At 47.1% G+C, this 13,168-nt stretch overlaps 8 protein-coding genes across 8 annotated transcripts; 5 read left to right on the forward strand and 3 right to left on the reverse strand.

The window, feature by feature from the left end:
• Positions 1 to 273: 273 nt before the first annotated feature.
• On the forward strand, positions 274 to 2,610 carry SERLADRAFT_453708 (uncharacterized protein; the record flags this gene model as incomplete). Its single annotated transcript, XM_007323860.1, has 4 exons — positions 274 to 331; positions 386 to 483; positions 547 to 581; positions 643 to 2,610. 4 exons carry the CDS (start codon positions 274 to 276, stop codon positions 2,174 to 2,176), a joined length of 1,725 nt encoding a protein of 574 aa, XP_007323922.1.
• SERLADRAFT_479565 (uncharacterized protein) lies at positions 2,563 to 3,979 on the reverse strand (the record flags this gene model as incomplete). Its single annotated transcript, XM_007323861.1, has 5 exons — positions 2,563 to 2,743; positions 2,809 to 2,915; positions 2,981 to 3,454; positions 3,509 to 3,701; positions 3,759 to 3,979. 5 exons carry the CDS (start codon positions 3,814 to 3,816, stop codon positions 2,610 to 2,612), a joined length of 966 nt encoding a protein of 321 aa, XP_007323923.1.
• Positions 3,980 to 5,201: 1,222 nt separating this feature from the next.
• Positions 5,202 to 6,035, forward strand: SERLADRAFT_402530 (uncharacterized protein; the record flags this gene model as incomplete). The annotated part of the gene is made up of 1 exon (XM_007323862.1): positions 5,202 to 6,035. A coding segment is annotated over one exon (553 nt), but the record flags the coding sequence as incomplete, so codon positions are not given.
• A 105-nt stretch (positions 6,036 to 6,140) lies between these two features.
• SERLADRAFT_374487 (uncharacterized protein) lies at positions 6,141 to 6,371 on the forward strand (the record flags this gene model as incomplete). The annotated part of the gene is made up of 1 exon (XM_007323863.1): positions 6,141 to 6,371. One exon carries the CDS (start codon positions 6,141 to 6,143, stop codon positions 6,369 to 6,371), a length of 231 nt encoding a protein of 76 aa, XP_007323925.1.
• A 38-nt stretch (positions 6,372 to 6,409) lies between these two features.
• On the forward strand, positions 6,410 to 6,967 carry SERLADRAFT_479567 (uncharacterized protein; the record flags this gene model as incomplete). The annotated part of the gene is made up of 2 exons (XM_007323864.1): positions 6,410 to 6,519; positions 6,574 to 6,967. Coding segments are annotated over 2 exons (158 nt in total), but the record flags the coding sequence as incomplete, so codon positions are not given.
• Positions 6,968 to 7,613: 646 nt separating this feature from the next.
• Positions 7,614 to 7,994, reverse strand: SERLADRAFT_479570 (uncharacterized protein; the record flags this gene model as incomplete). The annotated part of the gene is made up of 1 exon (XM_007323865.1): positions 7,614 to 7,994. The coding sequence occupies one exon, from the start codon at positions 7,878 to 7,880 to the stop codon at positions 7,659 to 7,661; it is 222 nt and encodes a 73-aa protein (XP_007323927.1).
• A 1,145-nt stretch (positions 7,995 to 9,139) lies between these two features.
• acl1 (putative amp-CoA ligase) lies at positions 9,140 to 11,143 on the forward strand (the record flags this gene model as incomplete). Its single annotated transcript, XM_007323866.1, has 7 exons — positions 9,140 to 9,366; positions 9,417 to 10,203; positions 10,262 to 10,286; positions 10,345 to 10,642; positions 10,692 to 10,947; positions 11,007 to 11,023; positions 11,089 to 11,143. The coding sequence occupies 7 exons, from the start codon at positions 9,140 to 9,142 to the stop codon at positions 11,141 to 11,143; spliced, it is 1,665 nt and encodes a 554-aa protein (XP_007323928.1).
• A 373-nt stretch (positions 11,144 to 11,516) lies between these two features.
• Positions 11,517 to 13,072, reverse strand: ppt2 (putative dimethyl allyl transferase; the record flags this gene model as incomplete). Its single annotated transcript, XM_007323867.1, has 4 exons — positions 11,517 to 11,709; positions 11,782 to 11,910; positions 11,967 to 12,570; positions 12,625 to 13,072. 4 exons carry the CDS (start codon positions 12,938 to 12,940, stop codon positions 11,679 to 11,681), a joined length of 1,080 nt encoding a protein of 359 aa, XP_007323929.1.
• Between the last annotated feature and the right edge of the window lie 96 nt (positions 13,073 to 13,168).

The following is a 13,168-nucleotide window of genomic DNA, read 5'->3' on the forward strand; positions in this document are numbered from 1 at the left end:
ACATGTTGACACATTCGGAACATTCGGCTATTTCCGGCTTTCGGGTAATGTGACCGAATTCATGCCAGTCCTTTACAGGGATTTTGAATTTGAAGTTGGCCATATCTAATCAGTCTTTGTGACCATTTCGACTTGTTCTCTTGCACGACCGCAGCCAAACGTCCCCCAAAAAATACAGGTTAACCACTCCGGTCTCACGTTTTGTTATAACTCCTTCTTACCTTACCTTTATTCTAGCTTTCTGTAAACTTACTTTACTCATTTTCGTTACACATGGTACCCGTCGGACCATTACCACCCCAGGCCTCGTCTTCGACGCTCTGGGCAACAGGTAAGCAACGTGTTTCTGTTGTCCACATATTCTAACCCACCATACGTTCAATAGCTTCCAAAGAGTGGGTGATTCCAGCTAAGCCTAAGCCTGGACGGAAGCCAAAGAAGGACACCATGCCCGTCGTACCGCAGGTTATAACAGAAGACGAGGTCCGTGCTTTTGCCTCGTTGTTCTAGATATTCTCTGATTCATTGCTACTACAACATTTACAGGATGTCGATAGTAGTGGTAGAAGAGTGCAAAATAGGTTCGTCGCACATGAATGACTATTGCCATGTGCCATGATTTACATTACTTTTCAAATTCAGGGCTGCACAGCGTGCCTTTCGTGAGCGAAAGCAAACGCAGTTGGCTGAATTACAAGCAAGGCTCCAATCGTACGAGCAAGGGGAGATTAAGCGCAATGTCGCTCTACAGAACATCGCCAAAAGACTGAAGGATGAAAACGAGGAACTTCGCAAGGAGAACAGCATGCTGAAGGAAAGAGTAGAAAGGCTGGAGAATGAGCGAGTTAATGGGGTCGAAATGGAGAGGAAAAGATACGGAGATGAAGCAGCGGATCCTTCATCGTGCATTTCACCAGAAACGTCCAGGAAGAGGGCAAAACTCTCTGCAGATCCTCCTACTATCCAACTTTCTGGGGCATCTTACAATTCATACTCATCTACCAGCTCCATGATACCCTCGCCATCTTCCGTGGATTCGGACAACGCACTTTCAGCGATGGCAGTTGAACATCAAACTCAAGATCTCATGCAGCCCATGTTCCAATCTCCATCGCCATCTCTCGTCAACGTACTTGACTTCTCGTCTCATTCTAAACCAGATAATATGGAGCACCAAAGCTCTCTCGACTCGTACAGATGCATGCTTTGTAGCACAGATATGCCCTGTGTGTGTAGAGACATAGCGATTCAATCGGTGCAGAATGGACAAATGGGAATGCCCCATTCCGATCATGTGTCACTCGAAGTCGAGAAGTACCAAAGCCACGTTAACTCTACCATTGCCCAACCCATCCCGATACAGGCCACTATGCATCCCCAAATGTCTATCCTCGAAAATCTGCCCAGCTATCAAGCGCCTGTCCCCATTCGTCGACGCTCAAATCCAAACGGGAATACGCTATTTTCGCTACTCAAGCCCTCCCACTCTCAGACTTCCGCCAAATGTTCTGGTGATCCTGCCAATTGTATGGCCTGTGCCGACGACACATTTGGGAAAGCTTTCTGCTCAGCCATAGGGCAATCTGTGGCATCTAAGATGCCGTGCATAAACTGTCCAGGTCAGGCGGATGATGGCAGTGGGAACTCATCATCCAAGGTTGTAATTGCTGGCTGCTGTGGGGACATCAGCAAATGTGGTTCATGTGGGATCGCACCGATGGCCTCATCGGCACCACAGCGCCTGCCTGGACCAGAGACCATCGCGACGGATGATGCATGGCGCCAACTCAAGTCACACCCAAATGTAGCTTTCACCGACCTATCCCTTTTGGCTGAGGTTGTCGCTCGTAGATCAAGATGCACTGGTCCTCGCGTTACTATCTCACCTGCACCAGGATCAATAACCCCTGAACGTTCGTCTCTACAGGCGGAAGCTTATATGTCGCATTCACCTAGAGAGGCGGAACACAGCGATCAGTCCATCCTGCTGACAGATCCTCACGAACAATACCACCAAAAGCGGAGGTCTTCAGCTGCCTCCTCGCCGCCGCCCAGGCTGGTACCCCAAGAAATTTTAATTGAATGCGGGCGTCGGAGGATGCGGGAGGTACACGCGGAAGGGGTTAGGGAAGCTTTGAGACTCTTGGATTCCAAGTTTGCACATGCAAGACCTTAGGATGATGAGACAATGGATGTTTGTAAGTCATTTGTATATGGATATTCTTCGTCTGTAGGCAGTATTTATTGGACAGTTGTGACATATGTATGGGCAGGTTGTTAGTACACACCTAGCATTAATTTGAAAATACAACTCAAAGTCAGATCCACTTACAGGTGCTTATCTCGCAAATTTTGGATAACATAATTATGTGTCGGTTGCAAGGGTACCTAGCCTTGAGACTGACTCCAACTTCGGTTTCGGTTTTAGGGGTGTGCCACAGAGAAGCACTAGAGTGAGGAACCAGACAGCCAATCCGAATTTTAGACATCGTCAAGTTGAGGAAGTAAACCCAAGTGGCTAATGTCATATATCTATATCCGTTCTTTCGCAAGATGGAGTGGACTTCAAATGAATTAAGCATTATCATTATACCGTGACTGCAACCTATTCATGTTGCTATAGCTGGGTCGTAGTATATCCGTCGCGTCCATCGTCTGCGTCTCGTCATTCCAACACTCTTCCAAGTGTCGAGAGGTACAGCAGAAGGATTAAGCCAACTATCATTTGTATACACCCATCCACCTGATTCAACAAAGGCTAGAAGTCAGACTGGGCTTGGCAACCGACAGGGCGAAACCAATACGCACCATCGTCCGGCCCAACATTGGCAACCCACGTGGCTTCCAAGTCAACCCTCCAATCTTCCGTCTCTATGAACGCCCACCCAGGAGCTAGTGAAAACGTGAGATTGCTGCTGCATGGACTCATAAGTCAGCACTCTGCGCTTCGAAAGAATAAAAAATCATCTGTCGCTCCCACCTGACTTCTCCACTACCGTCCTCCTTCACGCCGCTCCATCCATCCTGGGCACGAGTCCAGGCACTCCTTTCGCTTGATTTCAAGTACGACTTGCCCCAACTTCCTGATACAGCTTCACCATCTGAACTTGCATTCCATCGTTCGTTTTCGAACAGTTCGACTTCTTTGAGCTCGCTTCGCCAGTGACGGTCCTCAAGACGGTCGTCGTCTATTATCCGTAAGACACGTGCACGATGAGACTTATCGTGCAAAAGCGAAACGATAAGTGGAAGGACGCGGTACATCATAAAAGGATGCGTGAATATGAAAGGGCCCAAACCCAGTACCAAAAATGTTGGACGGAGAGGGATGAGAGGCAAAAGCGGGATTGCGAAAAGGAAGGTTGCCAATAAAAACGTCAGAATGAGAGGCGTGTAAGGTGTTGCATGTGTGAGATGAGGGACGAATGGGAGTATAAGGTCGTGTAAGTCCGCACTGTGCAAATTTTGTCATCAGCCAGAACGATCTGAGAGAGATACGACCACTAACACTGCACCCATAAGATTTTGTATTGCTTGTATATTCGCCTGCCAGTCTACAGTACCCTCACCTGCATTTGAGGGGGGAGTTGGCGTTGCGCCACGGTCGTTGGTAGACGACAGTTGTTCTGACGGATATGTTGCAAGTAAGATGCCTAGTAGAATGGCATGTGGAACGAGAAGCACTAGTCGAGGAAAATAGCCTTGAAATCTACAGGTTTAATATAATAGTTAGACCATGCTGAGAGATTGTGACGTACATAAAAAGGCATAAGCAGCCATCCACACCCCTGTTATTTGCCAGCCTTTTCTCCACATTACTATCTCCTCCACGCGATCCTGCACCCAAAATATAGGCCCACTCTTTGATACAAACCGTTTAAAATTTACTGTTGTAATAGGTATCGACAAAGGATCGCGGGTGGAGAGTAATTGAGGTTGACCACGGGGATTGTGAGGAGTAGAGAGAGGTGTACTTGATGGGATTTGTAGTGATGATGAAATTAGAAGCTGCGGGAGCATTGTAAACGCGGATTTAGTGGGCGAAGTTATATTACTAGTAGACCCTGGCAGTGTATCGGAGGATGGTGCTTGCAGTTCGGGATGTGGAAGGGAGGTCATAATTCTTGAAGCGGGGCGAGCACCGTGAATCTCAGCGTCCTTTAAGGAGGATTTGAGACAGACTACGTCTGCAGGTATCTCAACGTAGCCGAAGGTCGCCATTGGAAGCAGCCTTCAAGGAAAATGAGATATGTTGTGCTGCTTTAATGACTAGGCACATAGTAAGAAATCACATGAAACAGTTAGAGATATTTTTGAGGTGCTCATGAGAACCACTCACCCAATGGTCACCTGGCTATATCAGTGTTGGGTAAAAGAGGCTATCTCTGCAAGTGTGTAAAGGGTTTAGATTTGCACACCCTGTAAATTCAATGTCCAATACTGAAACGTTGAGAAGCAATATCACTGACAGTACAGCAAATTTGTATGGTTACAGGTATGTCGTATCGGAGTTTGATTCGTCTCGACCGACTTTGGTGAGACTCGGTTGGCGCCCAATAACGCTTGGACCAGGATATCTTCAACGTGCATTGCTGGCCCCAGAGCCAAAGACTGTAGCTCTGGCTGGAGATACCTGAAAGTCAACTGAAAGCTACCCATATTTCTTGCATATCTTGGCGGGCAACTGTGAAGCTGATGTCGGACACGAGCTCTCTTGCAGAGTCGTCCAAGGATCTCTCAGAAAATAACCTAGTTCCAACTTTGAATAGTCTTATTACCTCCCTTTTTCTTCCATTCGAACTCGAATCGCCCCAAGACCTCACACCATCCTTACTTCTCGCCATCCTCGAGTCCATTCTCGAATCCCGTCTCCCCATCGCTCCATCCATCCGCGAGTCGCGTACCACCCCGGCAAAGATCGAGGCCATGAAGATATTCCTCGGTGTCTTGGAAAGCGATGTTCTGCAGATGGACGTCGGTCTGTCGGACGTTGACCCCAGAAAACTGGCTGCTGGTTCTTGGGACGAGGTAGTGTTTGTGGGCGAGCTTCTTTGCTGGTTGGGGAAGAAGCGCGGGATATTGGTGGCCTCAGATGAAGTAGAAGAAGACTTTTCACAGTCAATGCTCCTTCGCCCTGAACCTAGCGGATTTTCGCATATCACGGATGTGCCTCGACACCCTCGTGTGGCATCACCCTCCACCCGGTCATCTGCTACAAACACCAACCTATCTATGCATTCATCCCATACCACTTCTAATACGAGCGTTGGCCCACCCTCTCATTATAGTTCCACGCAGTCCTTTCTGCTTCCCCCGCGAAGTCCTATTTCGAGCCCTGAGCCACACCAACCGAGGTGCATCCACGAGGTGGAGGATCCATCGTTTTTGTTTCCGTCGGACGAAGAAGACCTCAACTCAGAGCATTCTGACAATGATTTGTCGACCGAGCGCCCTGATATATCGCATGCGAACGCTTCGTTCTGTGATTGTTCTACAACCGAGCCGTTAGGACGCGGCCGTCCTATCCGATATACAGGCTGGATAAACGAAGTTGATGACGATGCAGAGCTCGAAAGCTTCACATCTAGCAACGACGCTGATCATGATCACACGCCAAGTAAGAATCACCGCACTCGAGGTTTATACGGCGGGAATGGGCACTCTACTCCCCGTCTGCCTTCAACGACCTCGAGGCGCACCATCACAAAACATACGTCACCAACGGAACATACTCTTGCACTCATGAACGAACGAGCTCGACTTCTTTCCGAGCTAGCGAAATTAAAACAAGCAAAGCGAAGCTGATCGGTTTACACCTTTCTTGATTCAAGTATCGCCTCATACGTTCTTTCATCGTGTCTTTGGTCACTTGTGGTACCCTTGCCTTTACGTGTTATTACAGCGGACAAACCGGAAAGATAACAGCGCGCAGGGTTGCGTTAGTACGCACCGCATGGTTCCAGTCGTGGAGCCTGTGGAATCCACTTTGCCGGCAGATGCATTTTGGACATAGTATGTGACTCCAAGTGATCTCCAACAACGTTTCATCCCATGGTCCAACCTTCTCCGAGTTGCTCATCGCAAAACGATAATCAGAATCTCTTCCATAATTTGGACTGGTCTTTAAATTCATGACCGACATGACCGAAAATCTATTCCGTGCGTTCAAGGGCCCATCGACCTGTCTATCCATTGAATGGGACATCATTCCCGCGCGACGTTTCCGAGAGAAGGTGGCGCTAAAACTCGAATCCGAGTATCCCTTGAATGTTTCATGGAGAAGGTTGATTGGATCAGCCCGAAGAAAGGTGAACGGGAAAAGCTTGGAAAGCGCATTGCGTCGAGATATGTCCGTCAATATGAGCCCGTGATTAGCTAGAGGGATGGACTGAAGATGATCTATCACTAGTGAAGTCAAGCAAGGCCACCGAAAATCTCCCGAGTGATACTCGCACATTATGTTTTTCCAATGGATCGTATCAATGGAGATCTGAGCGGCGGGGCAATCACCGTGATTTGGTGTGTCCAAAAGAATGTATACATTGAATAAGGCAGCTCAAGGGTTCGAGAAAGAGAGATGATACAGGACTAGAAATATCTCGGCGGCCTCCAAGTCAGTGATATGCCATCGTAGTCACATCATCAGTTATTCGATTTGAAGCTTGAAGCTTGAAGGCCGGTAACGTTTTCAAATATCTGAAGAAGGCGCTATGAATAGATAGAGAAGTGCCCAGTTGAAATGGGGAAGCAGGAAGATATGATTTTGCTATAACGATCGTTACGACGTCACACATCCCCTACAGAGCATCCGTCTGGCTAGAAATCCTGTAGACCCGATTTTCTGAGCTCTTCAGTGTCGTATGCAGTGGTTCTTGTACACCTTCCTTATTGGGCGACCTTCTCCTCAAGCCAATATATTTGCATATACTTTGACGGTATAAATAATAATTTTCGGCGCTATACCACGCTTGTGCAACTATTGTGTGACGGAGCGAGCACCTTTCTCAGAAAATGCAGTGTATACAAGTGCTACTACGCACAATGTGTACTTCAGAGTGGACAGCTTCCGTGAATGATGTATATAGAAGATGTCCTGAGAAACAACGCGGAAACGGCTTGGGTCATGGTCTGAGATCTGAGAACCCTAAATAGCAGCAACAACTGCGCATATCGTTTCCAGCAAGAAGTGTGACAAAGAGGGGCAGAACAATTCAGGCGCGGAATCGATAATGTGAAGTCGACACGGGGAAGAATCCACGAGGCCGCTGCCGAGACAAGGCACGTTACATCCATACCAATGCTGCAATGTGAGAATGAGAAGACTGTGCTTCTTAGAGGAGCGGCCCGCTGTGTGATGAGGGTCCGGGGCATACATAAACCTAAAGAACGAAGTTGAGGTGGTTCTGCGCCACAAGTCGCACAGACAAGGCGATAAGCCGTTGAGCGCTTCACACGTACTATATAGTTTTTTCTTTGAAAGAAACGGGCAGCGGGGGATGGGAGGGATAACGATGCAGCGCGTAAGGTGGCGTTTTCCTAGGCTGTAGTACCCGTGCTGTGGGCTGATGCGCTGGCCATCGTGTGTAAAGCATATTAGCCGCTTTTGTCCCGAGCCTCGGAGAGTGATTCAATTCGTGCGGTAATGCCTCGAGAGATAATTATGAGAATGTCGGGGTAACCGCAGCCTTTAGCCTATTAGAAGTGACGTATAAGACCGTTGGTATGCCCGAGGCCAGTGTTTTCGGGCCCAGGTTTATGGTCGGCGTCGATTGATTGCTATAGATCTTAACAATGGCATCGTGTTTGGAACCGGTCAATTGGTAGCGATGGCCTTCTACCAACGCAGAAATAGTGGACCCTTGGAGTGAACAAGACATCATATTCTTAGGAGCTGTAGGTATGGAGGAGGGAGAGTTTTTCCTATCGAGCAAGGGCTGTGACCTCGAAATCGAATAAACTCCGGGTATTGCAGAAGGATAATAAGCTGTCTTTACGATGGACCAAGAAATCAGATTTTCCTTCGCAAATTCCAAGTTAGAATTCCTGAGTTTATTGAGACGAGATGCCGATGAGAACAGTGCCGGGCCGTTGGAATATGAAGAGTATACAGCGATTACAAATTTATAATGTCGATAGCCAAGGCCTTAGCGTGGTAGGCGCTTGCGCAATTCACTTCGTTGTTGCCAGAGTACTGATAGAGGCCGAGAAGGGTCGCAGTGCGCTGAACGCGTTGGAGTTTCGCAAATTGTATCAGCAGTAGAGTAATGTGAAAGAACACCAAGGTCGGCGCATACCTATTATTTTTTCGAGTTTTCACTGTTTCTATTAGTGAGATGTGTGGTAATAGATGCGGGTTCAGGCACAGCAGTCGAGCTGGTCACAAAGTCAATTATTCCACAGTGATTTGTATGTTTGTCTTGCTGTGCCACGGTGGTAATCTCCACGGACCTTCCGACTGCAAGAAGAAGATCATCCAAGCATTCCAGGTAAACATGTCGTGTAACACAGCTACTACGAAATGGAGAACAGCGGTCTGCTATGAATTGGCTATTTCTTGAAGCGATGGTTGTCCTTTAATGATGTTTGTTAAGGATCTTCTGGGAGTGCTGGACGTGTTGCGAGTAAAGTATCATATCCACAAAGCTTTTTGTACTAATGTGGTAAGCGTTGGTGCGTATTTTAAAATATTCGGACCAGATTTATATTCAATTTTCCTTATCAGATTTCTCACAGTTTTTACGTCAAGCTCCATTCCCTCTCATTTGCTACCATGTCGCCGTTGTGCAGGATACCGCAGCGGTTTCGCATTGGACTAGAAGGCGCTCAGGTTGCACCGGTCGAATAATAAGCTACCACACTAGCTTGTTTCTGATGTTCTTTTTCACGGAGGGACATGAAAAAATATATTAGCGGCGGATCATATGACCCAAAGCTTTCCCTATCTGTGACCAGGGCACGTTTCAGGACTCAATGAGGAGATTTTAGCTCTGCATGAGAGACAATCGCACAAGGGTGAGTTTATCTGGAAATTACGGGTTCACTTATATAGATCTACCAAGGCTTGCAATCACGATTGATACGTCCGTTCTTCTCATATCATCTTCAATCGTTAGCATATACGATTTACCTACTGTCATCTATGTCACAATCATCAGAAGACCATCATTTTCTGTCCTTGCTAAAGCCAGTACTCCTAGATAAACGTGAGGCTCTTATCTTTAGGCCTTATATCGGATCGTGTCCCGGTTTCCAATGGGGAACAGTCACTTTTGGCGAGTTCGATCACCATCTAGCTGCCAGCGCGAAACATTGGGGCGAGGCTCTCGAAAATAGCGGGTTTAAGTCTCGCGATATCATTGGTGTATGGTGTGTCTAGATCGTGATATCTGGCTCGTGGAATATCTCAACGTTTGCAGGCTGACAGGAAGCAAATATGAAGATCTCATCAATATTCTCGGTATCTGTGCTGCTGGTTATGTGCCACAACTATTCAGTGTAGCATTTACTCCTCATATTATTCGAGATCTCGTTTCTCGTAGTGGCGCCAAAGGTCTTGTTTACGATTCGGCATTTACTTCTCAAGTCAACTCTTCCTCTTCTTCTGTACCGTTGTTTCCTTCTGTGCCTGTTGGAGTACTCGAGAATAACTCTCATTTCGGGAGAACTCTTGGGACATTACCCTCAGTAGTTGAGAAGGATACGGCATTCGTTGTTCATTCTTCCGGTACAACATCTGGTACACCCAAAATCATTCCCGCCAATCACCTTTGGGTTAAAACCTTTATTCAATCTAAATGGGCGTCATCTCTAGAACAAGGCACTTTCGAAGGTCAGACCGTGGTTAACAGCATAGGTAGTCTCGCGCATGTGGGTTCACTCTGTGGTAAGCACGTCAACAATGGTAACTTGGTTCAGCAAATGAAATTAGCCTCAGCTTTTCTCGGCGCCGCGTACTGTGGTTCCTGCACTGTCCAATCCTCGGCACTGGACGCATCGACCTCTGAGCTTCTCGGTATGATCAGCACTTGTGGCTTGAATCGCGTTGCCCTATATGCCACATTCTTGTCCACACATATTAGAGCCGCACGAACGAACCCTGAAGTTTTGCACGCTTTAAAATGTATGCGTCAAATCCTTCATACTGGAGTAGCACTGAATCGAGAAGACGAGGAATGGGCGCTGCACCATGCACTGCCTCTTACTGTGAGCAAGCTGGCTTGATCATGAGAAACTTCTGCTGATCGGTAATTGCGCATGGAAGACGATGTATGGAACATCAGAGACTTGTAAGTACTACGTGATCATATCAATTTTAACTTCACAACCCATTTCGATCTGCCCTAGCTCCTCTTCTCACATCTCTCCTGGGTAACGACCCGTCGGACCGCTTGCTGCGCCCCGTGCATGGAGCTTCCGGTCAGCTAATCCCGGCGATTCCGTCCAGCGAAGATGGCTCACGACCCGCGATGTTCGAGATGGTCGTTCCATCTGATGCACCGGATAGCCCGCACAGTTCGTTCTTCAGTGCTGACGGCTTCTATCACACTGGTGACCTTTTCGAAGAAGTCGAGAAGGGATCCTTCGTCTTCCGCGGGCGATCGAACGACTGGATCAAAACTGTCCGAGGCTTCTGCGATACTAAGTTGAGGATGTCTGTTCTGCCACCTGGACGAGGTTACTTACTTATTTAGGTCAATGGAAGACATCGTTCGCAAAGCATGCGGCGATCTGATAAAGGATGTTGTCGTCGTCGGCCTAAATCGCCCTCGTCCTGTACTGATGGTCGAGATTTCGGATAAGACCTTGAGCGGAATGGAAAGGCACGAGATAGCGGAAGAAATAATTGCTCGATTGGCGCCTCACAACGAGCGCCTCTTCACGCATGAACGTATTGACGATCCAAAGCGAATTCTCGTTCTGGAAGAGGGAAATCTACCTAGAACCAAGGTATGGTGAATCAATGTTCTTCCATTCGCTCAAATGATTCATATGTCACTCTCGTCCAGGAGAAAGGCAACATCAGGTATAGTTTTTCCTTGCTATGAAATGTTTAGCAGTGATGATATGTGACTGATGGCTAACGTGCAGACGTAATGCGACAGAGGAGAAGTACGCAAAAGATGTTGATGCTATATTCGCATGAATCTCGCGTTCATGTGCCATCCATCTGTATCAGTGATATCATTCAAAATCTCTGTTCCCATAGGCTGCCCGACTATTCGGACTTTCGCGTGAACGCCGAAATTTACTTCGTCGGCCGTGTTTGTATACGGAAGCACTATCAAGAAGCTTCCTAGACAATGTGGTCCATCGTAAGACCATGAGTAGCTTGAAGGGCGTGGCTCGAACCATATCTCCAAATGTAATTCCTTGCTCAGGCATGAAATTCTTCTCATCATCAAGCAAGCAATGTTAGGTGCTAGGATTGGAGTTCTATTCTCATAACGCGGCATTAAGAGGCAAGCATCTCATTTGCATTGCATATTAATAGCATTAGCAAAAGAAAAAGCGAAAGCAAAAAAAAGGTTTGCTACAATGACAAGACCTGCTTGCATACGCTATCTATACAGTAGTTGTAATAAATGTAGAACGTGAGTCTTCACTTGAAAATTATACTGTCCACCAAATGTTAACATGCTTCCCTAGAATGTGACGGTAACCGAAGTAGATAATGATAATTAGCTCGGTCGTATTATCGAAGAATTATTGGCTGTGGGATGGAGGATAAGAGCGGGAAAATTTCAGTAATAAATAATATGGTAAATCGTTGAAATCACTCACCCCGGGCGCATGCGCTCTGACGCAAAGAGTTCGGGACACAAATAAATTGAAACTTGGCTCCCCGTTTTTCTCGCAGCAATACCTATGTAGGTTTGGATGCCCGTCCGAACGGACAGATCTCGGTGATTGCTTTCATAAAGAAAAATGATAAATATTTTCCACGGATGTATAGTCCTGTGACTTACAATATGGCTTGTACATCAGACACGTAACGCTCCCCAACAGATACGTTCCCTGTCTCTTTATAATATTGCGCCAGAGCTCTCGCGATGTGCGCATCGCTATCGCAATAATGTTGAACAGGTATGTAGGCTTTCGGCATTGGGGTGGGTCGATCGAGAGTCATTTCGTAATACAAGACGAAACCGCTGGTGAAATGACCTGGATTGCTCGACGTTAGAGGAGTATCTTCATCAATTCCAACGAATAGAAGATTCCACAGGTGTCGAAGAGTAGATAGTGCGGCGTCAATAGATGGATCAGATAGCTGTCCTCCAAGTGTCATGAAGTCGGCAATTGCGTGGTAGTGTGTGGCTTGTGTACGAACATAAACTTTAGCACGATTTATAGAAGGTGCAGTGCAGTCTATGCTAACAATCTCGGGATTTGCCTGAAAATGCTCTGGCAATGTGGACAGATACGATGTCACTGTTGACCAAGGGGTTTCTAAGCCCATGATTTCCATGGCATTGGTAGTCAATTTCGTAGTTGTCAGGTTAGATACTTGACATCGTATATGAGGCAAAAAATACGCCTTTCCGACCAGTCCCTTGGAGGTCAAATCAGCACCTGGGAGAACTTGCTCAGGACTTGAAACACATCGGACAAAGGAGATAGGCGCACCAAAAGAAAACTGTGACATGTGTTGAGAACCGTGCCGATTAACCGGAGATGAATGAAGCAAGGTATTATAACAAATTTGACACCACGTTGTGTCGAAACCCTCTACTAGCTCAGAACTCGCCAAAGAATTCAGGTATGGGATCCAAGTACTCGGGGAAGTCGGTGTCCCGTCAAAAATTGAGAGGGGTTCTGAAGTGAATCGGACGGTCATCTTGTTTTCTGAATCGATGACCCAGCTAAATTCGATTGGGCTATGGTCGTTACCCATGAACGATGTTGGTTGAAAATCCCCAAAATTTGAAGGACTGGGACCCATGTGAGGGACGATGTAAGTAAAGTAAAAGATGGCGATTTCGCGGTGAAGCCATCGAGGGTAGGAGGAACGCCGGAGCAGCAAAGACAAAATGCGACCGCCTTCCTGTAACCAGAATGAAGCGCTCGGAGTCCGGTCGTCAACAAGTTGCTAACGAGACACTATCAGACCATAGCGAGGGAAATATAGAGAATTTCTCTCACAAGAGCACGCGAGTCAGAATAGGTAAAA

Source organism: Serpula lacrymans, assembly GCF_000218685.1.
Source record: "Serpula lacrymans var. lacrymans S7.9 unplaced genomic scaffold SERLAscaffold_17, whole genome shotgun sequence".
NCBI lineage: Eukaryota > Fungi > Basidiomycota > Agaricomycetes > Boletales > Serpulaceae > Serpula > Serpula lacrymans.